Source organism: Pristiophorus japonicus, chromosome 14 (genome assembly GCF_044704955.1).
Source record: "Pristiophorus japonicus isolate sPriJap1 chromosome 14, sPriJap1.hap1, whole genome shotgun sequence".
NCBI lineage: Eukaryota > Metazoa > Chordata > Chondrichthyes > Pristiophoridae > Pristiophorus > Pristiophorus japonicus.
The window spans coordinates 46621544-46646933 of NC_091990.1; the positions used below are offsets into that span (position 1 = coordinate 46621544).

General features: G+C 43.9%; 1 protein-coding gene across 1 annotated transcript in view; it reads right to left on the reverse strand.

The window, feature by feature from the left end:
- rspo1 (R-spondin 1) overlaps window positions 1-25053 on the reverse strand; it is a 195103-nt gene extending 170050 nt beyond the window's left edge. The window contains exon 1 of the mRNA XM_070898508.1: window positions 24963-25053. Coding sequence (XP_070754609.1) covers window positions 24963-25053 — 91 coding nt within the window. The remainder of the gene's footprint in view (window positions 1-24962) is intronic.
- Between the last annotated feature and the right edge of the window lie 337 nt (window positions 25054-25390).

The following is a 25390-nucleotide window of genomic DNA, read 5'->3' on the forward strand; positions in this document are numbered from 1 at the left end:
CTCGGCCTTCCACTATTGATTTTTACCTTTCTACCATCTGTTTCTGACTTCATAACCTCGCACATATCATTACAGCAAAATCGGGGCCAAGGAAATAATCTTCTCCGCAATCACCTTCCCTGAGTTTGAAAACTTGCCATGGGGGAATAACAGGTAACCAATGCCTGTAAACACTGGACTGCCACTTTTAGAAATCCTCAGAAGGCTCACACATAATGTTGCTTCATTAAAGCGATGTTTTCAAACCAGATAAAAAGTTCCCTGAATCACTCATTCCAATCAAGCTGCATATTGTTTGTCATTTCAACTCACCATTTACCAGTGCCTATGACCTGATTTATTAGTTGATATTTGGGAACACTTTCACAAATTTGAGATCAGGTTATTTATTAAAAGGGCCATACACAGTTTAGAAATAATTATGCAAAAAATACTATTTCAAATTGTGTTTTATAAATGTCATTGGAATAATTAATCAAAATTAGGCTAGAATTAAAATTCATAGAATAATCTGAAAGTATTTTGTAATATTTTTCAATTTCCTCAATTATTTTCTGATGGTCTCGAATGGTAAATTACGTAAAATCAACAGAAAATATTTATGGAATTCATCATTTCCTTTACTTGCAACAAAATACCTTTGTGAAACAGGACATGTTTCATATTTCTTGATTTTTCAATATTCACAATTATCATATTCCGAGCCTCTTTGCACTGCAACATCTACAGTATGGAAAACTCACTGTTTATGAGGTTTACTGGTTTAATTCCTTCAGCCCCTCCCTTCAACTTTGTACTCTCCCTGCACTATATGTGATCTCCCAATGGAGACTGGCTTCCAGCCCTGCTCCAATCCCACTGTGTAACTGGCCTCAAGCAGATTTACAAGAGCCAGCTGGATTGATTCCTCCTCTGATTTATGCTCCCCTCCTTACAGTGAAATGTTCAGCTTCTGCTTGGTGCCTCCCCAGAATGACTCGATGGAGGTCAAGGACTTACCATCTGTGGAATTACAAATGTGATTGATGTTGAGCCATTCATGTCCTTTAGTATTGGAGCTCTAATATGCGACGCCACCATGTCACTCTCTATGGCTTATAAAGTTTTCTAAACAGGCTTAGCTATATGAATAATTGCACAGAACATTGTCATCAGTCTCAGGCATACTATTAAAGCACATGTTGAGTGGAACCTAGAGACATCCTCATTGGAGGGGGTGGGAGTGGAAGAAAAATTTCCCTCAATTCCTATACAAGTGGCTGCCGCAAAATTGATATTGATAGGACAGTCGATTTGCCAATGTATTCAGCTGAAGATGACTATGTGGCATAGAGGAACCTAAGTTGTAACGGAGATAAAGGTGGATGTGCCAATATCCTTGGCCTAAAGTGGTAAGCAATAATGGTGGAAGTGTTAGGACACAGTTGTTGCTGTTGGATTAGGACTTCCAGCACAGTTAATAAAGTCAGAACAGATAACTGAACAGGACAAAAGACTATTGCCAAAAGCTGTTCTAAAATACAGGTCAAAGCCTGTGATAAACATAAGAAATGGCGCTCAATTAAAAAGTTCCTAAAAGAGCCTCTGATGAGCTACTGGGTAAAGGCACAGCCTGGTGTAAGCCAAAGCTATATATTAGGGTTCAATTGCTCATACCAACTTGGGCTGGAGCAACTGCTGGGATCCTACAACCGGCCTCAGCACCAATGGACTAGGGAGAAGCGGAATCAGCCATGGCTTGTAATCCTGCTCATTACCTGGGAACAGCTGCTAGACGTCACATAGGAAAAGCATAGGGTCAACAGTGATGTCCCCCAGAGCTGAATAACCCACCTCGCTGACCTACATTGGTCCCCAGTTAAGCAACGCCTCTATTTCAAAATTCTCATCCTTATTTTCAAATCCCTCCATGGCCTCCCTATCTCTGTAATCTCCTCCAGCCCTGCAACCCCCCCGAGGTGTCTGTGCTCCTCTAATTCTGCCCTCTTGAGCATTCCTGATTATTATTGCTCAACCATTGGTGGCCGCGCTTTCTGTTACCTCGGCCCCAAGGTCTGGAACTCCCTGCCTAAACCTCTCCAAGTCTCTCCCTCTCTTTCCTCCTTCAAGACGCTCCTTAAAACATACCTCTTTGACCAAGCTTTTGGTCACCTACGCTAATTTCTACATATACGGCTCAGTGTCAAATCTTTTATCTCATAATACTCCTGTCAAGCGCCTTGGGACATTTCACTATGTTAAAGGCACTATATAAATGCAAGCTGTTGTTGTTGTCTTGGCTCCTACATGAAGGATGCTCCACGACAGTGTGAGTGGAAATGTATGCCGATAAAAGTCACTGTTTCCAGAAATAAAACGATAAAATGAGAAAAAAAACAAATCCTTTTTTTTTGACTAAAGTATATCTAATTATTGGACTGATGAAAGAAATAACTCACAATTACTCTTCAACATTGATCTGCGGGCATTAAATCAATCCAATTATGTGTGTAGCCTGCCGATCAATAATTCAGCACAATACCCCTCCACTGAAGTCGATGGTTGTGACTTAAATCTTATAATGTGCATTGACTGTTATGATATTGACTGTTATATTATTATATGTACTATTATATAACTGACTACACAGAGCGAGAGAGAGAGAAAGAGAGAGAATAAAATCTGATGAAGAATACAGGTGATTGCAAAGTTGTAAAATTATCTCCAGGTTCCGGTGAGAATTCAGTGGAATTTCACTCTCATGGATTATGATGTCATCTGCATGCTATGATTAGACCCTCGCTGCCTTATAATCATTCCCATCTATGCACTAATCTCTATATAAACCATTTGAACTCGTCAATTAGATCATTACTGCCTTGTAATCATTGCCAGGTATCCGTTCATCTCCATACAAACCATCTGAACCCCTCAATTAGGTCATTACTGCCCTGTAATCACTCCCAGGTATCCATTATTCAGTATGTAACCTGAACTGAATTACATGCGCATGGCACAATGTCAAAAATTTGAGACACTAACAAAAAACATCATTAAATTGCCAGATTGCCAGTCTTTAACACGATCTATTTGTAGTTCCTTTGATTTAGGAAGGAATTTCTTCCATTTGTTACCTCTGCCCATTAAAAAAAAGGAGGCACTGTGAGCATCATTTGTGTCTGTCTGGAAACTTAAGAAAAAGGTTTGATGGGTTTCAACTAAATTGACATAAGCACAAGTTCGATACTGAGCAAGATCCCATTTCATGTGAATGCTCCCTGGGTAAAGAGTTGTCCTTTAGCAATCTCTGCCCGTTCTGTCACCCACCCCCCCGCACCCCAGCCCCACCAACACCCCGTCCCCCCAGCCCCTCCCCCGCACCCCAGCCCCTCCCCCGCACCCCAGCCCCACCCCCGCGCCTTCCCCCCCCCCGACGCTCCAGCCCCACCAACACACCCACCGCCCGCACCCCAGCACACTCCCCCGTGCCCCAGCCCCCCCGTTTCCCACCCCCGCACCCCAGCACCTCCCCCCCACGCCCCAGCCCCACCAACACACCCACCCCCTGCGCCCCAGCCCCCTCCCGCACCCCAGCCCCACCATCCCTTGTGCCCCAGCCCCCCCCCCCCACACCCCAGCCACCCTCCCGCCTCCGCCCGCCGCACCCCAGCCCCTACACAATGATATTTTTAAAGTCTGAATATTGCTGCACAAGCTCTAGAAAAGCATGCAAAAATAATCAAGTAAAATGGTTTGTAAAAGGTCACAATGTGGGGAGTAACCTCACAGAATTCAATTTGGCTGGTATCATGATTATGGGTCACGCATTACACAGACACCAACACATTCCAAGTAACTGAGCAATTGGTCTACACTACCTGACTGCAATGCATTTTTCACTGAATGCGTGCAATTGTCAATTAGTTACCATTAAAGTTCCCATAAATTTAGATATATTTGATGTCTCATGTTGACCACAGCTCAAGACTGGTAATCTGAAAGCATCTGGTGACTCCAAGGTTTTATATGTCAGTTTAATCAGCACAGAAGATTGTGGCTAACAAGGACACCAGCTAAATGCAAGATCAAGTAACCTTCCAGTAAAATAGAATTGTATGGGGTATATGCACAACACAATGGTTTCACATATCTCTTATATCTGCAATAGATCCAAAAGGGATTTAAAGCAAAAGCACCTTCAAGAACTCCATGAACGGAAGTGAATATTTTTTAATGTGATTTCCTTCAAAAGTAGCTCGGTAGTAATGTCCTGCGCCCCAGACCAGCAGGGGATGTCTTCATACCTGTGACACTGCCAAACAGAACATTCTCCATTTTAGATAGGAGATGCCAGGCCGATGCTGGGTAGTTCAACAAAGAAAGGAAAGGAAATAAAATTCACCAGTCAGGATACCCTGATCTATGCTTGCCCAGGAATGAGGGACTTCAGTTCTGCAGAGAAACTAGAGAAGCTGGGATTGTTCTCCTTAGAGCAGGAAAGGTTAAAGGGATATTTAATAGAGGTTTTTAAAATTATGATGGGTTTTGACAGATGGTGGAAGCAGATTCAATAGTAACTTTGAAAAGGGAATTCAATACTTACCTGAAGAGGAAAGATTTGCAGGGAAAATGCAGGGAGTGGGATTAATTGAAGAACTCTTTCAAAGATGCGGCACAGGCATGAGGGGCTGAGTGGCCTCTTTTTGTGCTGTATGATTCGCTGATCTCCTATCATCCAGGTTCTAATAGGCATTGAGTTAGCTCTGAGCGCAGGTTGCCTGCTGCCATTTTCGCTAGGGGTGAGATATTGGGAGAGAGTAAGTATATTTTTTTAATAAATTATGCATGGAACTGGATTCTGAAGAAAACTGAAGAAAAAACCTGCTTTCACAAAAACCACTGTGTAGGGGCTAAGGGGAGGAAATTATGAAAAGGCATCTCTTCACTCAGGGAACATTCACATGATATAACATCAGAGGATTTTGCCCAGTATCGAATTTGTGCAATGCACTGTCCTCATTACAATTTGGTTGAAATCCATCAAATTATTTTCATATTTTTTTTATCAGCAGCACATGTTTGTAACTTGTTGATCAGCAACATCTCAGGCAGGAGCTTACCTAATCTTAGCTCCATGACTAGCTCTTTCTACTGTTTGCTTATGCAATTGTACAACATGGTCTTAAATATGATACAAAATATGATTCTTTTAAAAGAGGTGACTTGTTTCCAGAAAGAAAGGTGTATGAATGCAGTCATCATAGAGGTAAGCACAGACACTGCCAGTGGTAGTTCTCTGGAAGAAAATGATCTGTATAAAGATGATGCTTTCTGTTCCAAGGAGTTATATTTGTTAAATCGAAGAAGTGACTCAAAGTTACTGTACAGCATATTGGTGAGGCCCCACCTAGAGTACTGCGTACAGTTTTGGTCTCCGTATTTAAGGAAGTATATACTTGCATTGAAGGCTGTTCAGAGAAGGTTCACTAGGTTGATTCCGGAGATGAGGGGTTTGACTTATGAAGATAGCTTGAGTAGGTTGAGTATAAGGTGGCCAAGGTTAGTGGGAAACTAGAAGATTGGAAAAATTTTAAATGACAGCAAAGAATGACAAAGAAAGCAATAAAGAAAGGAAAGGTAGATTATGAAAGTAAACATGCGCAAAACATAAAAACAGATAGTAAAAGCTTTTACCGATATATAAAACGGAAAAGGATGACTAAAGTAAATGTTGGTCCCTTAGAAGATGAGAAGGGGGGTTTAATAATGGGAAATGTGGAAATGGCTGAGACCTTAAAAATTATTTTGCTTCGGTCTTCACAGTGGAAGACACAAAAACCATGCCAAAAATTGCTGGTCACGGGAATGTGGGAAGGGAGGATCTTGAGGCAATCACTATCACTAGGTGGGATAGTGCTGGACAGGCTAATGGGACTCAAGGTAGACAAGTCCCCTGGTCCTAATGAAATGCATCCCAGGGTATTAAAAGAGATGGCGGAAGTTATAGCAGATGCATTCGTTATAATCTACCAAAATTCTCTGGACTCTGGGGAGGTACCATCGGATTAGAAAGCAGCTAATGTAACGCCTCTGTTTAAAAAAGGGGGCAGACAAAAGGCAGGTAACTATAGGCCGGTTAGTTTAACATCGGTAGTGGTGAAAATGCTTGAAGCTATCATTAAGGAAGAAATAGCGGGACATTTAGATAGGAATAGTGCAATCAAGCAGACGCAACATGGATTCATGAAGAGAAAATCATGTTTGACTAATTTACTGGAATTCTTTGAGGATATAACGAGCATGGTGGATAGAGGTGTACCGATGGATGTAGTGTATTTGGATTTCCAAAAGGCATTCGATAAGGTGCCACACAAAAGGTTATTGCAGAAGATAAAGGTACTCAGAGTCAGAGGAAATATATTAGCATGGATAGAGAATTGGCTAACAGAAAGCAGAGAGTCGGGATAAATGGGTCCTTTTCGGGTTGGAAATCGGTGGTTAGTGGCGTGCCACAGGGATCGGTGCTGGGACCACAACTGTTTACAATATACATAGATGACCTGGAAGAGGGGACAGAGTGTAGTGTAACAAAATTTGCAGATGACACAAAGATTAGTGGGAAAGTGGGTTGTGTAAAGGACAGAGAGAGGCTGCAAAGAGATTTAGATAGGTTAAGCGAATGGGCTAAGGTTTGGCAGATGGAATACAATGTCGGAAAATGTGAGGTCATCCACCTTGCAAAAAAAAACAGTAAAAGGGAATATTATTTGAATGGGGAGAAATTACAACATGCTGCGGTGCAGAGGGACCTGGGGGTCCTTATGCATGAATCACAAAAAGTTAGTTTGCAGGTGCAGCAGGTAATCAGGAAGGCGAATGGAATGTTGGCCTTCATTGCGAGAGGGATGGAGTACAAAAGCAGGGAGGTCCTGCTGCAACTGTACAGGGTATTGGTGAGGCCGCACCTGGAGTACTGTGTGCAGTTTTGGTCACCTTACTTAAGGAAGGATATACTAGCTTTGGAGGGGTTACAGAGACGATTCACTAGGCTGATTACCTTATGATGATAGATTGAGTAGACAGGGTCTTTACTCGTTGGAGTTCAGAAGGATGAGGGGTGATCTTATAGAAACATTTAAAATAACGAAAGAGATAGACAAGATAGAGGCAGAGAGTTTGTTTCCACTGGTCGGGGAGACTAGAACTAGGGGGCACAGCTTCAAAATACGGGGGAGCCAATTTAAAACCGAGTTGAGAAGGAATTTTTTCTCCCAGAGGGTTGTGAATCTGTGGAACTCTCTGCCCAAGGAAGTAGTTGAGGCAAGCTCATTGAATATATTCAAATCACAGATAGATAGATTTTTAATCAATAAGGGAATTAAGGATTATGGGGAGCGGGCGGGTTAGTGGAGCTGAGTCCACGGCCAGATCAGCCATGATCTTGTTGAATGGCAGAGCAGGCTCGAGGGGCTAGATGTTCCTAATTCTTATGTTCTTATGTTCTATACACATTGGAGTTCAGAAGAATGAGAGGTGATCTTATCGAAACATGTAAGATAATGAGGGGTCAACAAGGTGGATGCAGAAAAGATATTTCCACTCATAGGGAAAACTAAAACTAGGGGACATAGTCTCAGAATAAGGGGCCACCCATTTAAAACTGAGATGAGGAGGAATTTCTTCTCTCGGAGGGTTGTAAATCTATGGAATTCTCTGCTGTGGAGGCTGGGCCATTGAATATATTTAAGGCAGAGATAGACAGATTTTTGAGCGATAAGGGAGTAAAGGGTCATGGGGAGCGGGCAGGGAAGTGGAGCTGAGTCCATGATCAGATCAGCCATGATCTTATTAAATGGCGGAGCAGGCTCGAGGGGCCAAATGGCCTACTCCTGCTCCTATTTCTTATGTTCTTACTTTGTGGGGATTTCAGGGAACAAGCATTAAAACTTCTTTGTTTTGTCATCATATTTGCTACTTCTGATTGATAAATTTTTCATCATCAAAATGAAAACTATGAAAGTGGCATCGTCCATGTATAAAAAGTTTATCATGCAGTTGTCAAATGTTTATGAAAATGTTTGCATCAAATTATTGTCTCAAAAACTTTTGGTTACTGAGATTGTGTAAAAAAGTGGATTATGTAGCACAAATGGTTACAAAACTGACCTTTCACCTTCCAAGCTAGGATTTGAATCCAAACCAGACTTTTGAGTTGAATGTCTGATTCCTCTCACTGCCTGTACTCCAACCGGCAATCTCACACAGAGATTCCATAAGGGCAGATGAGGTAGGAATTGGAAATGTCTCATCAGAAATAGTGGGAGCATTTCTTGGGAGATTGGATTTAAAGTTGAGCAGTTTTGCTGGGACTTTCCCATGATATGATCCCTGTACTACCTAACTAGAAACTGTTTGATAAACGAAAAATTCTGTTTTTGTTTTCAACTGAACTAAAAGATTTGCTTCTATTTATGCCTGCTGCAATCTAGACCACAAGTTGTACACATACCGCATAACACCAGACCGTACAAACAGAGATTAGCATCTGAACAAGATTTACTTACAAAAATGGCAATAACTAAACAGATTGTTAAGCAGTTTTATATTGAAAGGCTGTAGTTTCAATAAGCACACAATATTTTTTTATACTGATATACGGAGCAGGAGTAATATGGATATAATTGTTTCTCTCACCCAGATATTTTTAAAACTTTCATTTTTTAACTTTTTCTTGGACAGAATGTGAATTGTGTTTTAGTTGTACCGAGTTTGTAACTGTGTTTATTTGGGAATATCATTATACACTGTGCTATTTTGAAATATCAAAATATTATTTTAGCCTATGAGTGATAAATGCAGATGTAGGTTATGTTAGTAGAGTCATGAGTTGAATAAAATATCACTGCAAGCTTTAAATGACAGATTTTAAAATATTCATATTGATGAGATTTCAAAGTCAACAATCCACCCTTTCCTTTAGTAAAAACTGAAAATGCTGGGAAATGCTCAGCGGGTCAGGTCAGGCAACATCTATGGGGAGAGAAACAGACTTAACGTTTCCATTTCCTTTATTAATGTTATGAAAGTTGTTGAATATCTGCACTTCTGATTATTTTAATTGTCACTGGGACTGCATTTCTTCAGATGAGGAGGATGACGATGAATGATCGAGTTTGAACTGGTCTATTGCAATGGAGTGCTGCCAGACCTCAAGTATCTCTAGATCTGATCACATTCAATAGTTTTGAGTTTGGTTTGATATAGATGTGTTGAAACCTGTGGTTATCAGAGCTAGGTTGATTGATTGTATGTATTTCAAATTATGAATTAAGTGTTTTCATCACCAAGGCACAAGAAGAGTGTGCAAGAGTGTGCAGGAAATGTACATGGATTAATCCCAAGTTTCAAAAGGATGAATGTGAGGACAAGCTTCAGAATCTTGAGACTAGAAGACTCCATTTAAAGAATTATATTCATTCCTAGGCAAAGCACCTCAGGAACGATATATTGGTTTTGGTATATTGCAGCACAGATTCACCAGAATGGTACTCGGGCTAAAAGGGTTAAATTATGAGGACAGGTTGCATAGATTAGGCTTGTATTCCCTGGAGTATGGAAGATTAAGGGATGATCTAATTGAGATGTTTAAGACGATTAAAGGAATTGATGGGGTAGATAGAGAGAAACTATTTCCTCTGATGGGGAGTCCAGAACAAAGGGGCATAACCTTAAAATCAGAGCCAAGGCTTTCAGTGGTGACGTCAGGAAGCACTTCTTCACACAAAGAGTAGTGGAAATCCGAAACACTCTCCCACAAAACACTGTTGCGGCTAGGTCAATTGAAATTTTCAAAAATGAGACTGATAGTTTTTTGTTAGGTAAAGATACAAAGAGTTATGACACCAAGGTGGGTAGTTGGAGTTAAGGTAAAGATCAGCCATGATTTAATTGGATGGCGGAACAGGCTGGTGGGACTGAATAGCCTATTCCTGTTCCTATGTTCTTTTGTTTAGGTAATAAGATGGCCGCCAGGGTGTTAGGTCCCTAGGGAGCTCCCCCACTCCAAACAACTCCCATCAGCTCTCGGAAACTTTCCATCATCCAACCTCCCCCCTCCCGCTGTCTAAATATCCCCTAACCAAATAGACCCTAATAGGAGGTCTAAGCATGTAAACCCAAACCCTTACCCCTTACCCTAGTCCCAACGGTGCTAGTCCCATGAGTTCGGGCCATTCGGGCCTAACTCAGACTTCCCACTACATCACTCATTGGCGATCTCCAGCAACCTCCGATGGTCTCTGCCGACCCCGGCGACGACCGACGATCTCTGGCGACCCCCTACAACCTCCGCCGACCTCTGGCGACTTGTGACGACTTCTGGTAGTCCCACGAGTTCGGGCCATCTGGGCCTACCGCAGGCTTCCCACCACGTCACCCATCGGCGACCTCCGACGATCTCCGACGTACTCCGACGACCTCCAGTGACCCCCAGTGACCTCCGACAACCTCCAAAACCTCCAGCGACCTCCGACGCCTCCCAGCGACCTCCGGCGACCTCCAGCGACCTCCGACGACCCTGGCAACATCCAGCGACCTCCGACGTCCCCTGACGATCTCTGGCGAACACCGTAGGTGGCACCCTGGACCTGGACCTGGCTATCGGGCCTCCAAACCACCCTCCAGTGGCGATCAGAACACCTTCAGCAGCGGCAGGTGGTCCTCTCCTCCACGACAAAGTCTCGGCCTCCTCGACGACGGTTGGACCTCCCGTGGCGACAGATGACCTCCTCCTCAATGACGATCGGGTTCCCTCTCCCACATCGGCGACTGGCCTCCCCTCCTCCTTCAGTGACGACTGAGCGCTCCTTCCCACTGATGACCTGGCCTCTTCTCCACCTCCAACACGTGGTGAGTTCCATGGCTGTGACACCCCTGCCCTCCCACCCTGAACCCCGGTGGGCCACTGACCCTCTCAATGCCTGCCCCCAACCAGGTCTCGGACCAGCTACCACCAAGGACGCTACCCAGCGCCGAGCCTGCGGCCAAAATCTCGCTGTAGGCAACTAGGCCCATATAGTAGTGTCTGGTCTCCAGTTGTCTTGGACCCCCTTGCCACTGGATCAAGACCTCTCTCTGCTAAGCCCGTGTGGTAGCCGGTGTGCAACGACCACCCCACGTTAAAAGAACTCACGCACAGGCATCTTCCACTCCGTTAACATGAAGTTCGGGACCTGGAACATCAGGACCCTCATGAACAACTCCAACAGCGACAGGCCGGAACGCCGCACTGCCATAGTTGCCCGGGAACTTAGATGCTTTGATATCGACATCACCGCCCTAAGTGAGACCCGGCGGGCAGGGGAAGGCCAACTCAAGGAACAAGGTGGAGGTTACACCTTCTTCTGGAAAGGGAAACTAGAGGAAGAACGCCGCCTCCATGGAGTCAGCTTCGTCATCAAAAACGAGCAGGTTGACCGCCTGAAAGACTCCCCCTGTGGGGCTAATGAACGCCTCATGATGCTTCCACTCACCCTATCCCGGAACCAGTGCACCACAGTTATCAGTGCGTACATCCCAACACTCGATGCAACTGATGAGGCCAAAGAGGGTTTTTACACCAACCTCGAAAAATCCCTGTCCTGCATCCTCACGGCGACAAACTGAGCCTCCTTGGTGACTTCAATGCCAGGGTTGGCAAGGACACAGACCTCTGGGGAGGTGTGACTGGCAGAGAGTGGGTAGGGAAAGCCAACTCCAGTGGTACCCTACTCCTGACAAAATGTCTAGAGCACGAACTTGTCATCACCAACACCTTGTTCTGCCAGATGGATAAATACATGGCATCGTGGCAATACTCTCGCTCCAAGCACTGGCACTTGCTCAACTATGTCATCGTCCGAGCCAGGGATCGCAAGGATGTGCGCATCACCCTTGCCATGACAGGAGCCGATGACTGCTGGACGGACCACCGCCTAATCCGATCCATCATCGACATCAATATAGCCCCAAAGTGGAGGGGGCAGCAGAAGCAGTGCTGCAAAAAAGTCAATGCTGGGGCACTTAAGGACCCAGTTAAGAGAGCCCTATATAGCCAGCGCCTCACAGCTAACCTGGCATGCCTTGACAACCCTGAGATGCAGAATGCCCACAGCGCTTGGTCTGACCTCCAGGCTTCCATAACTAGTGCCTGCAAAGAGACGCTTGGCTACTCAACCAGGACTGGTTTGATGAGAATGATCAGGAGATCCAAGAGCTATTCGATCGCAAGCGCAGGGCATTTGTGAGCCTTAAACAACAATACAACACAGGAGCAGCAAAGCAACATTACAGACTGAGGTCCAACAAAAAACCCGGGACCTAGAGAACAGATGGTGGATGAAGAAGCACAGGAGATTCAGCAGCTGGCCAACGACCATGATGTGCGAGGATTTTTCATCGCAGTCAAGGCCGCCTACGGGCCAAACACCCAAGGCTCCACCCCACTGCTGGCCAAGAACGGGGTAACACTCATTAAGGACACCGAGGCAGTCAGGGCCCGCTGGAAGGAGCACTTCAAAGATCTCCTCAATCGAGACTCTGCCTTTGACTCGAGTGTTCTCGACTCCATCCCGCAGCATGCTACCCGCCACCATCTCGGTGAGACACCAACACTGCACGAGGTAGAAAAAGCCATAAGACAGCTTAAAAACAACAAGAGTGTGGACGGAATCCCTGCTGAGGCATTGAAGTATGGCGGAGAGGCACTGCTGGCACGAATAGCATCTCTCTCATCTGGAGGGAGGAGAGCATGCCGGGGGATCTCAGAGAAGCAGTAATCGTGACCATCTTTAAAAAAGGGGACAAGTCCGACTGCGGCAACAACAGAGGAATCCCCCTGCTATCAGCCACTGGGAAAGTTGTCGCTAGAGTCCTTCTCAACCGTCTCCTTCCCGTGGCCGAGTAGCTCCTCCCGGAGTCATATTACTGATTTCGTCCCCTACAGGTTAAAACGGACATGATTTTTGCAGCGCGACAGCTACAGGAAAAATGCAAGGAACAGCGCCAGACTTTATACATGGCCTTCTTCAACCTTACAAAGGACTTTGACACTGTCAACTGCAAGGGTCAATGGAGTGTCCTCCTCTGTTTCGGATGCCCCCAAAAATTCGTCATTATCCTCCGCCTGCTCCACAACGACATGCAGCCATGATCCTTACCAACGGAGCGATCACAGACGTAATCCACGTTTGGACCGGGGTCAAACAGTGCTGTGTCATCGCTCCAACCCTCTTCTCAATCTTTCTCACTGCCATGCTCCACCTCACAGTCAACAAGCTCCTCGCTGGAGTGGAACTAAACTACAGAACCAGTAGGAACCTGTTCAACCTGCACCATCTCCAGGCCAGATCCATGACCACCCCAACCTCTGTCGTCGAGCTCCAGTACGCGAACGACACCTGCATCTGCGCACATACAGAGGTTATCTCCAGGACATAGTCGACGTATTTACTGATGCGTACGAAAGCATGGGCCTTACGCTAAACATCCGTAAGACAAAAGTCCTCCACCAGCCTGTCCTCACCGCACAGCACTGCCCCCCAATCATCAAGATCCATGGCGCGGCCCTGGACACCGTGGACCACTTCCCATATCTCGGGAGCCTCCTATCAACAAGAGCATGCATCAATGACGAGATCCAACACCGCCTCCAGTGCACCAGTGCAGCCTTCGACCGCCTGAGAAGAAGAGTGTTTGAAGACCAGGCCCTCAAAACTGCCACCAAGCTCATGGTCTACAGGGCTGTAGTAATACCTGCCCTCCTGTATGGCTCAGAGACATGGACCATGTACAGCAGACACCTGAAGTTGCTGGAGAAATATCATCAACGATGTCTCTGCAAGATCCTGCAAATCCCCTGGGAGGACAGGCGCACCAACATCAGTGTCCTCATCCAGGCTAACATCCTCAGCATTGAAGCATTAACCACACTCAATCAGCTCCGCTGGGCAGGCCACATAGTTCGCATGCCAGACACGAGACTCCCAAAGCAAGTGCTCTACTTGGAGCTCCTTCACAGCAAACAAGCCAAAGGTGGGCAGCGGAAACGTTACAAGGACACCCTCAAAGCCTCCCTGATAAAATGCGACATCACCATTGACACCTGGGCGTCCCTGGCCCAAGACCGCCCTAAGTGGAGGAAGTGCATCCGAGAGGGCGCTGAGCACCTTGAGTCTCAACGCTGAGAGCAGGCAGAAATCAAGCGCAGGCAACTGAAAGAGCGTGCGGCAAACCAGTCCCACCCACCCCTTCCCTCAATGACTATCTGTCCCACCTGTGACAGAGTCTGTGGCTCTCGTATTGGACTGTTCAGCCACCAAAGAACTCACTGCAGGAGTGGAAGCAAGTCTTCCTCGATTCCGAGGGACTGCCTATGATGATGATGATGGTTATAGTCTGGAGAGAAGTTAGTTAAGGGGGAGACTTCACTGAACTACATGATGATCATCATCATCGTAGGCAGTCCCTCAGAATCGAGGAAGACTTGCTTCCATTCTTAAAAATGAGTCCTTAGGTGGCTGAACAGTCCAATATGAGAACCACAGACTCTGTCACAGGTGGGACAGATAGTCGCTGAGGGAAGGGGTGGATGGGACTGGTTTGCCACACGCTCTTTCTGCAGCCTGCGCTTGATTTCTGCACGCTCTCGGCGATGAGACTCAAGGTGCTCGGCGCCCCCCCGGATGCACTCCCGGATTACATTGTATTACATAGTATGGATAAGGGATAAACCATTCATTTCCTCAAAGTAAGCCAGGAAAGGAAGATCAAAGGATAGAAAAATAAACTAATAAAAATTATATTTAAAACATATCAGGAAGATCTTTTTTACTCAGGAGTTTTGAATAATACGCAAGGTAGGACAGTACAGGCAGAATCACTGGGGTTGTTAAAAAAACATTCCGAAAAAATAATGAGAGAGTTAGGTACTAGAAGGATAAACTGACTGCTATGCTCTCATCCATGCCTTTTATAAAGTATCTTTTTGCAGTATGTTTCTGGACCAGTGCCCCTGCACATAATGCAAGCTACCAGAATAAATGTATCAAGAACTATCCAGCGTAAGTAAGACTGCTTAGATCATAAAACATCAATTATGGCGTTATCACTGTTGATCACACAGTTTAATCAAACTGGAGTTCCGTTTGAAAGATTTCTCAGTTTTCTTTGCACAAACATATTGAGTTCATATACTATCATTTTCAAGTTGCCTTTTCGATATCTCATCAGAACTCATTTTTCTCCCCCAGTTTTTTGACTTTCTCTCTGAAGGCAGTGACTCATGCCAACGAAAGGTTCTGTGGGTGTCAACAATCCTGTTATCACAGCCAAGTGGTCATAATTCATGCATGAGACCAGACAGTGAGCATTAGCAGGCCAGTTCATCATGGGGGGGCGGTGGGGGTGGGGCTGAGGGGCGGCATGTTAGTCAGGGTTATGTCTCACTATTTCTTCACTTCATATCCACACCTAATCTTTTTGAACAGAAGTCACTGGTTCTAATCAAGAGTGATGACACTGGCTGATTTCAGAACCTCTTCCCCGCCCCACCTCAGCCCTGGGGTTCTGAGCTAAATTGAGGTTCTATCATCGATATCATAGCCAAGATTACCTAACTCTGCACAAACAAGGATTAAATCGGGTAATTTCCTGATCTGTATGGTTGAGTACTGCACCACACCGGATTCCTAAGATAGATAGACAGACAGACAGACAAGACAGACAGATACATACATATTAATAGACATATGGCTAGATCAACAGATATCTTCTAATTATATTTTTATAAGGTGGTGAAGCTGGATGGCTAGGATTTGGTGAAAAGAATATTTAAAACTGTTGGGATGAGTTATTAACATATATTATAAGATGGATAACTATTAAAAAAACTCTTAACATTATTCTTTGGCTAGAATGACAGGAAACTTCGATCAAATATTCTTTTAAGTTTCATCATATCTCTTGAGCTTTTCAATATGTTTTAGTGAGGGTAACATTAATTCTCTGTGATGTTTATGCATCCAATCTCTGTCTCAAAAAAGAATATTATTGCAAAGATGTAAATAATTAATCAGATTTTTAATAGAAAATCCATGAATATCCAAGTCAAAAACCTCTGGTGAGCTTGGGCAATTGTTTTACATCACTGCTGTTACTGACTGAACATTAAGACAAGCTCTTAGTCTAATCAACAAATGATAGTCATTTATAATCAAAGTATTGCAGCACCCAGAAAGGAAACTGCACATCTGTGTTTTTCTGAGTGATAACCATACTTTACTCTGTTGATAACACTGTCCTGTGCAAGATTCAACTCCGTCAAACTTTCTTTAAAAGTCCATTTTGTTAACACTATCCCAGTCAATAATTTGCAGTTGAGAAATTCTCCAGGCTTTTTGATTTAATTCAACAACTTGTTGACAGCAAATTAATGTCTAGGATCCACGAAAAGTAAAATATTTCAAAAGAAATTATCACTGCCTCCACCAGTACTTTAAAAGTGTTTTTCCTTTATTGTAAATGATTGTATAAATGCTAATAATGTAATTTCTGCACTAGAATCTGACAATCATAGCCACATACACCAACACTATTGTTTGCCTGTAAAGGATCGATTATGATTTGATAAAACCCCCAATTCAATCATTACAGTTATTAATCATTAAGCATCAATGGGATGGTGCATCAATGCGACAGAGTGCACCGGCCATCAGTCTCTGACATTATGTGGTTTATGACATTGTCTGAAACCCTTGAGAACGCTATAGTAGTACCACACCCTGCTGCCCTTTATGCTCCACATAATTAAAGAGAAAGGATTTCCAGCCAAGTTATGCATCTTACTTGAGCTGTGATTTTCAGTGTGCGGCGGGTCTGACTGGGTAACTGTCGACTAAAGCTGAATAATTAGCAAAATCTGAGGCTCCACTTTCACGCTCATAAGTCCAAAATATGGAAGCAATAATTAAAAGCAACTTTTAACTACCGCGTTATGTTTACTGGTGCACTCACACTGAACATAAATGCCGCATTATCCATTCTCCTATATTTGAATTCTCCCAAAGTGACCCTGAAATTAAACTTCCAGTTCGATGCAACTATTGAGGGACGGTACTATCAAGTTTGTTGTATTTGTTTATCTTCGAGAGCTGTCAGTCAACCATGTGGGTACGTTTAAGAGGACAGACTCTGGTCTGGCACTGGCTTGTGGCGATTCTCATGCTACAAGGCTGATTGACAGCTCAATAAGGTAAATAAATCTTTAGCAGCCAGTTGTCTCGCAATCACGCCCATATGGTTGACTGATAGTTTTAGAAAAGGTACAGTAAACTTTACACTAATATAAATCCTGGTAATTATAGATAATAGACTGGATTCTCTAAATATGAAAAATCGTTATGGGCTTTGTAGCTTTAGAAAAGGAATGCAGAAAAGTAATTTTGAGGCTTTGCCAGCCCATTAGCTCAGTAATGTATGGCTATCTTCTCTGGGTGGGAGTTACTGTCTTTGTCACAAATAATGGCAAATTTACCATGCACTGCAAGCTACCGCCATTTCCTCAATACCTCGGTTTTAACCTCCAAAATTCACTACACAGAATTGTGTATGCTTCAGATAGACGCCAGAACAAAATCTAATTCAATGATGAATGTTTGTATCTGTAATAAATGCATAAAAAAAATACACTACTCGATTTCCCGTTTGCATTCACGGTGTGTCAAAGAACATAGTTTTATAATTACTATCAAGTTTGTTGTATTTGTTTATCTTCTAGAGCTTATCAATACAGGAAATGTATGCTCGACACATCTCTTTCAATATATGGTGATGTTCAAGATGCTCTATAAAAGTAGGGTTATCAATAATGGACAAAAAAGTGTGACGGGAAATGTGTGTGACATTACAGCAAGTGCACATTATATGCAACGCTTTTAAATTTATTTTATAGGTACATTGGCTCCGACATTTAAGGGGAGGTGGGAGGGTGCCAGGGGTGCAGAGGTCCTGGCGATATTCACAGCTGGACCTTATTCGCATCTCGTAGCTCCTCCTCCTGCCCAGCAGCCGGCCAAATGGACAGCCTGTCTGGCATGCAGGGGTAAGGCTAGCAGCAGGAGGTCACAACAGGGGATCCTACAGGATTATTTCTGGCAATAGGGCGGGGGAAAGGACGTCAATCGGGGGTGGGGGGTGGGGGTGAACGTCAATCGGTGGGGGGGGGAACGTCAATCAGTGGGGGGGATGTCAGTCGGTGGGGGGGGGGGAACATCAATCGGTGGGGGGGGAACATCAATCGGTGGGGGGGATGGACGTCAATCGGTGGGGGGGATGTCAGTCGGTGGGGGGGGGGAACATCAATCGGTGGGGGGGATGGACGTCAATCGGTGGGGGGGGGAACGTCAATCGGTGGGGGGGATGTCAGTTGGTGGGGGGGGGAACATCAATCGGTGGGGGGGGAACATCAATCGGTGGGGGGGATGGACGTCAATCGGTGGGGGGGGGGGAACGTCAATCGGTGGGGGGGATGTCAGTCGGTGGGGGGGGGGGAACATCAATCGGTGGGGGGGAACATCAATCGGTGGGGGGGATGGACGGCAATCGGTGGGGGGGATGTCAGTCGGTGGGGGGGGGAACATCAATCGGTGGGGGGGATGTCAGTCGGTGGGGGGGGGGAAACATCAATCGGTGGGGGGGATGGACGTCAATCGGTGGGGGGGATGTCAGTCGGTGGGGGGGGGAACATCAATCGGTGGGGGGGGATGGACGTCAATCGGTGGGGGGGGACGTCAATTGGTAGGGGGGGAGCGACGACAATCGGGAGGGGGGAAAATCAGCAACCTAGGGTGGGGAAGGCAGTCGAGAGCAGACGGAATGAGGGGTGGAAGCTCCGGTCGATAATCAAGAATTTGGGTCTGCGATTGGGAGGGCTGGGGAGCGGGGGGTTGTGGGAAGGCTGCCGATTGTGGCTGGCGGTGGCTGAAGGCTTCCTTGAGTGGTCTGGAGGAGCACTTCTCCTGCAAGGAACGTTGGCGAGCTGGTAGCTCCCACCTTCGCTTCACTGCCAAGTTTCCCGACTCCTGGGTAACCCGTGCAGTAGCAGTTCATTTCAAATTGGGCTTCAGTTGCACTGTTGGACTCTGATTTAAATATGTTAAGAAGTGTTCCACCTCTCCATTGCAAAGCACTTAGACGCCTCGATATTTGCCACCGTTAAAAGGGCGCGTGTGTGTGGGGTCGTGTTCAGCTGATTCGGGGGAGTTAATATCGAATCCATAATGCCAGTTGTTAAAGAATGAAATGATTTTCTGCTTTATATTGAGGTAAATACAGGGTACAGTTCCATATACACTGCCCAATTCATGGTTTTTAACTTGTTGTACTGCTTGAATCAGCATGTAAGGGGTTAAAAGAGGATCACACAGGATTTTTCTTAAAGGTAAACACATTCCAGACAAGCTGAATGAATTATCAGCGGTGTTATTCATAAGTGCAAATTAATAAAGACACCTACAATGGAAGGTGTATGTTATCAATTGGCCATAGCTGTCGCATTCAATGATATGCATCATGTGCCATTGTCAAAGATTTCACCTACATTCAACAATGATGAATGGCTGGTTTGTTCTAAGAAATAATGTGAGGGATGCAGCCATCGACTGCTTTTGTTTCAGGATGGCACCGGGGATGGTCCCAAGCCTCTTGGACACAGATCGAAGATTAGGCTCCTGTCTGGACTGGTGGCTGTGATTGCTCACTGTCGTGGAGATGTTCTGTGATGGGGACGGGTCACTGATTGGCTGAAGTCCTCTTTGACGTACAGCTTGGAGTCAGAGATCTAATATTACAAAATTACACTGAGAGCCAGCCTGCAGCCAGTCTCAGGCAGAATGTGAATGTGAATGTGGTTTGAAAGTTCCAGAGCCAGCCAGCAGGGGAGCTAAATTAAATCTAAAACAGTCTCCGATTCGACAGCACAAGAAGTGAATCTATATTTTAAAGCCAACGTTCAGAGAGAAAGATAGATGTACCAAGGACGGTAGTGAAATATATATTTCAAAGTATTATATTATTTGCTTCATTCATCTACCGTATATAAATAAGATCACTCCTTGGCCCAGACCATGTGTCTCAGTTTGGTAAGAGTGTATAACCAGCCTGCCTTTTAAGGAGATGAAAATTACACAGTGGTACATGATATGTTAGAGTAGCCAATGTACAGATTCCAATGCGACGCAGCATTCAATTTGGGTGAGCCGGCTGCTCATCCAAATTAAGCAAATGAGGCCCGAGGACCAATGTTGGGGGTGGTCGCAGGCCTTTGGGGTGAGCGCTATCGACCGGCTGTTTGGTTATGGACCCGAAAACAAGACACAACCGATTTCCCTTATTCTACAAATTCAGATAGATATTCTTTAAAGAATTGTATTCACTAAAAATAAAAGCCCAATGCAGTTTTCCTAGAGAAAATAAAAATCACTCAAGCATCATCGAGAAGGATTTTGCTACTGATTAATAACAGGCACCATAGATAGAAAGTAGACAAATCACGTGCTTCATACCGTAGGTTCAGTAGAACATATCACAGTAACTTTAACTTGTAAGAAAAAAAACTTTTCTGAAGGACTAACAATTATAATATGCACTGGAAGAAAGGATAGCGTTCGAACTGAAGGTCACATTCAGAGGGCACTGACCTTAAAGGGGCTCTATCTGCATGAAAAATTATCTGGCAAAACTTATTTTGTAATCAAGTGCTTGAAACTTGGATGAAGTCCTTACTACTAGGGGAATCAAGGGGTATGGTGAGAAAGCAGGAATGGGGTACTGAAGTTGCATGTTCAGCCATGAACTCATTGAATGGCGGTGCAGGCTAGAAGGGCCGAATGGCCTACTCCTGCACCTATTTTCTATGTTTCTATGTTTCTATGTAATGCTACTGTGATGAGAGTAATTCACAACTCTTCAGGATCTTCCATACAAAAATAAAATAATTTGCCAAATAGCTTTTCATAAATATTGTTGCTATTCACCACACTAACCCTGTATGAAAGCAGTAATTATACTGGTCATGTGCTGGTAAATTTCTAATACTGGCTAGTTATCGGCTTCAGGGCAGTAAGCAGTACTGTCGTGCTTTCGGTACTCTGTAATCTGATACCATTTCCCCTGTCCAGAAACCATTGTCAAAATGATGTCGACTGACTGACAACGGGTTTTTGAATAACAGGTGGAAAGATGCTTATATGCAATTCAGGAACTCCTAAACAGCGGCAATTTTGAAAATTGGTTCACTGATTAAATGAATTAGGGCAAGCAAAAATGTAGCACAGTGGGGTTAAAAACATTCAGCTACATTAGTTGTGTAACGTAGCTGCATTGACTCAAATAATGTGGAAAAACACTTACATACTTTTTGAACTTTGTGCTAGCTTGACAGAACAACCATTAGACTAATGTGCTGCATGAGTGAAACTGGCAGATTTAATGCATTAATCCTGTAACAAGTCAAGATTTTAAGTGCAGATTTGTACGGAATCACTTTTTTTTGTTTCCTATGTAGTAACAGTTCAGAACCTGTGTTTACTGAAGCTACTAATCCTGACTCGGCAATTTATTTATCAGGTGCAAAGACAGTTGTTTTTTTTCCTCCCACCCCTTCTTTCATTTTTTTCTTTCTCACTTTCATCAGGTAGGTGTAATACTGCCATAGGGCGGTGCTAAGCAACAGCATCTGAAGAATGTTGGCATAGGTGGAGCAGCATAAGAAAAGCCACAGCGGAGTCACACCTGAAATGTGAAGCTATAAGCATTTTTATATGGATAAAGTGTCATCAACGACAGGAGCACAATCCTCTCACAACCGGTGACACAATATAACATGGAGGAGGCAAGCTTTGTGACACCAGCAGCATCAGGGAGCCAACTTCTCATGGGGGCCTGACAGTGACGGACAGAGTCATGGCAACCAAGACGCCACGTTCTACTGGCTCTCCAATGGAGGTTGCAGCACCTAGATACAGTGATTAGGGAAGAGTGGCATTTAAAGGTCACAGTTCTCCACTTGTGCACTGCTCACTCAGAGTCCTGGTCACAATGTTAAAGTGCCCCGAGAATGACATAACAGCAAATGAGCGCAGATGAAAACATGAATGGACAAGAAAGGATATGTAAACACCAGCTGACATTCAAAGTATTGTCCAGCAGGCTGTCACAGAATAGTTCCTTGTGACAATTACAAATGGAAACAGATTAAGTCCCAGGCAGACTGAGAGAATGGACAAGGGGAAGCGAAGTAGATCAATAGCTTGCACTCTGTGGACCAAAATAGCTGATATCACCATGGAAATGGGTTTCAGAATCACACTACTTAGTCCGTAGGGTTCAACACATGTCGGCAAGCCCTTGTTAATCAACTCACATTTGGCTGGTAAGTCTCAATAACAATCAACACAGAGTGAGGTAATTGAGCCATTGTGTCTGTCTAAGCTCCAAATTGGAGCAATCGACACTTTCCTTGTACTGTTTAATATTTGTTCTCTTCAAGTGTTTATCTCATTCCTTCTTAAATGCTGTGATTAACTGTGCTTCAATAGCCACTTGTGGTAATACAATCCATATTCTAATAACTCTTGTCATGAAAACAGTTCTCCGGACCTCCCCTTTGCGCTGCATAACAGCACACTAAACAAAACATCTAAAAAAGTTGAACTTTAAGAGTAACAAGAACTTGGCTGGTTTTAAAAGTTTTCTATTTTGCTTCATTCCTCATAAATTCCTATCCAGTGGTCAACACTCACTTGCTCAACCTACTTTCTCGATTAATAATCCTACATTGGGAACCAATAAAGTGATACAAGTGCTCAGGCAACCTTTTGGTTTTAATTATCTCATCTTTGAGAGAAAAACACAACAAAATTAAACAATTTTAATGACTTTGCTCTCATCAGGGCTGAGAAATGAAACACTTATCAACCTCGTGCCAGGACTATTTGTGCTCAGAGGTTAGGTATAGCACAGGCTGCATAAATAATTTATTTTTCTCTCTGTGTATATACACACAAACACACACACGTGTTCCAATTAATGAAACTTTACCTCAACCTAAAGATATGCCTCCTAATGCATCAGTATAGCATCACCTTTTTCCATACTCGCCATTGTTCAATGATCTCTAAGCAAAACAAATTGAGGAAAGTTTTGTGTCTGAATTCATAACCATTGGAAACTAAATGAACATTGTTGAAATGTATTTACTTACAATGGTAGAAATGATCAACGGCAACATTTTCCAATGAAAACTTAACACATTCATACTAGATTCCACTCTGCTATTTTGAAATAACCTGCTTTATGACTCCACTTAAGTAGTGGAGAGGAATTTGGTATGAGTTGGTTTAGCATTTATATGTTAACACCACTGACAGTACAGGTTGAACCTCCCTTATCCAGAACCACCCCTCGTCCAGAACCATTCCCGGCCTCTGAGCGCAATATGCGCAGAAGTCCGACTTGAACAAATTGAACAACAAAATTAAACAATTTTAATGACTTTGCTCTCATCAGGGCTGAGTAATGAAACACTTATCAACCTCGTGCCAGTACTATTTGTGCTCAGAGGTTAGGTATAGCACAGGCTTCATGAATAATTTATTTCTCTCTCTGTGTATATATATCTATACAATCAGCAATTGCTGGCCTGACCCCCCGAACCACTGCCCCCCCTCCCCCCGCCATGATCTCTCTGCCGCACTCCCAGCCCCAAGCCAGCCAGCCCCAATATCCCCTTGCTCAGTACCTGTACCATCCAATTTAACGTGACCACCCCTCGTCGGGAAAAATCCTTTATCCAGAACAGGCCAGGTCCCGAGGGTTCCGGATAAGGGAGGTTCAACCTGTCATTTCTACTGTACTATCCCCTGAGACCCAGCAGAGAGAGAAGATTATCATCCAGCAGTCGGGAAGCCAGCTATCAGCATAAAATGATCGAACCACAGGTCATTTGGTTCATAGCACCTGTGCCAGTTCTCTGAAACAGTTTTCCATTTAGTACCATTCCCCATACCTTTTATTTTTTTCAAATATGTATCTACCTGCCTGTTATCCTAGATTGTGCTTTCATCAACATTTCTGGTAGGATAGTCCACATCCTAAGAACCATCAGCATATATATTTTTTTAAATCCCTAAATTCTCCCTTCATTCTTTTGGTGATTGTTTTAAATTTATGCCCTTTAGTTACTTGAATCACTGAACAGAGAAAATAGTTTTTCCCCATTTAGCTGATCAAAACCTCTTATCATTTTGAACCACTATCAGATCTCCTCGTAACCTTCTCCGTTCTTGTAAAAAGAGCTCCAATTTCTCTACTCTCCTCAAAACTAAAGCTTCAAATCACTGGTGTTATCTTAGTAAATCCCTTCTGCACCTTCTCCGTGGCCTTGACATTCTTTCTAAGGCATGGTGCCAAAAACAGGATACGCTATTCCAGCTGTAGCCTAACCAATCATTTGTATAGGCATAGCATTCCCTCTAGGCTTTTGTATTCAACACCCCTATTTATAAAACCCAGGATCCCATGCAACTTTTTTCTCCGCAAATTTATCAACTTGTCTTCCCATTTTTAAAAAAAAGAACTTTTTATTTAAAACAGACAGTGAGGAGATTTTCATTCCATTTTATTAATCTGGGCTCTATTGAAACCAGCTGCAAAAGATGAACGAACAGGCTCCTAAACTACTGTTTTATCAGGTTCCCTAGACTTATATTCCTTCAGGATCTTGCTTTCAATTAAAGTTAAAACTGCAGATTTAATACAACCTATGTTTTTGTTTATACAAACATTAGTATAGAAACAACTGTTTGTTCCTCTTGTACACCAACATAAGCAGAGAACAGCTCACTCAAAATAAACAGGTACTTCTACAGATAGAAATCTCTGCTACTCACTCCATCTTTGCCTCCTTCCCTTCAAGACATGGCTGCCGGTGTAATCCATGGAGTTTAAAATGATCACCACCAAAAAGAATCCAAACTGCATAGTAATAACTGCACAGCTCTGTCTCTGTTCTAGATGAAGGCTGATGCTGATGAGGGCAGGATCAATTCCAAAATTATATTTATGATGCTCGATACTGTTTCCTAGAGCAACTCACAGAAGTAAGTCTGAACACGCAAGGCTGTGTCCACATACACAGACCACGAGTGGGACAAGAGAAAGCATGTTTTCAGGTATAACTCCATGGAGATCGCAACTTGATGGGAAATGTTGTGTCAAAATCCATTCAGATGTATGCTACATGAATGTGTTCACTGGTAGCCACTGTATAAGCTGCTAGAACAAATATGGAAATAATTAGTCTGCATTCTGCGAACGT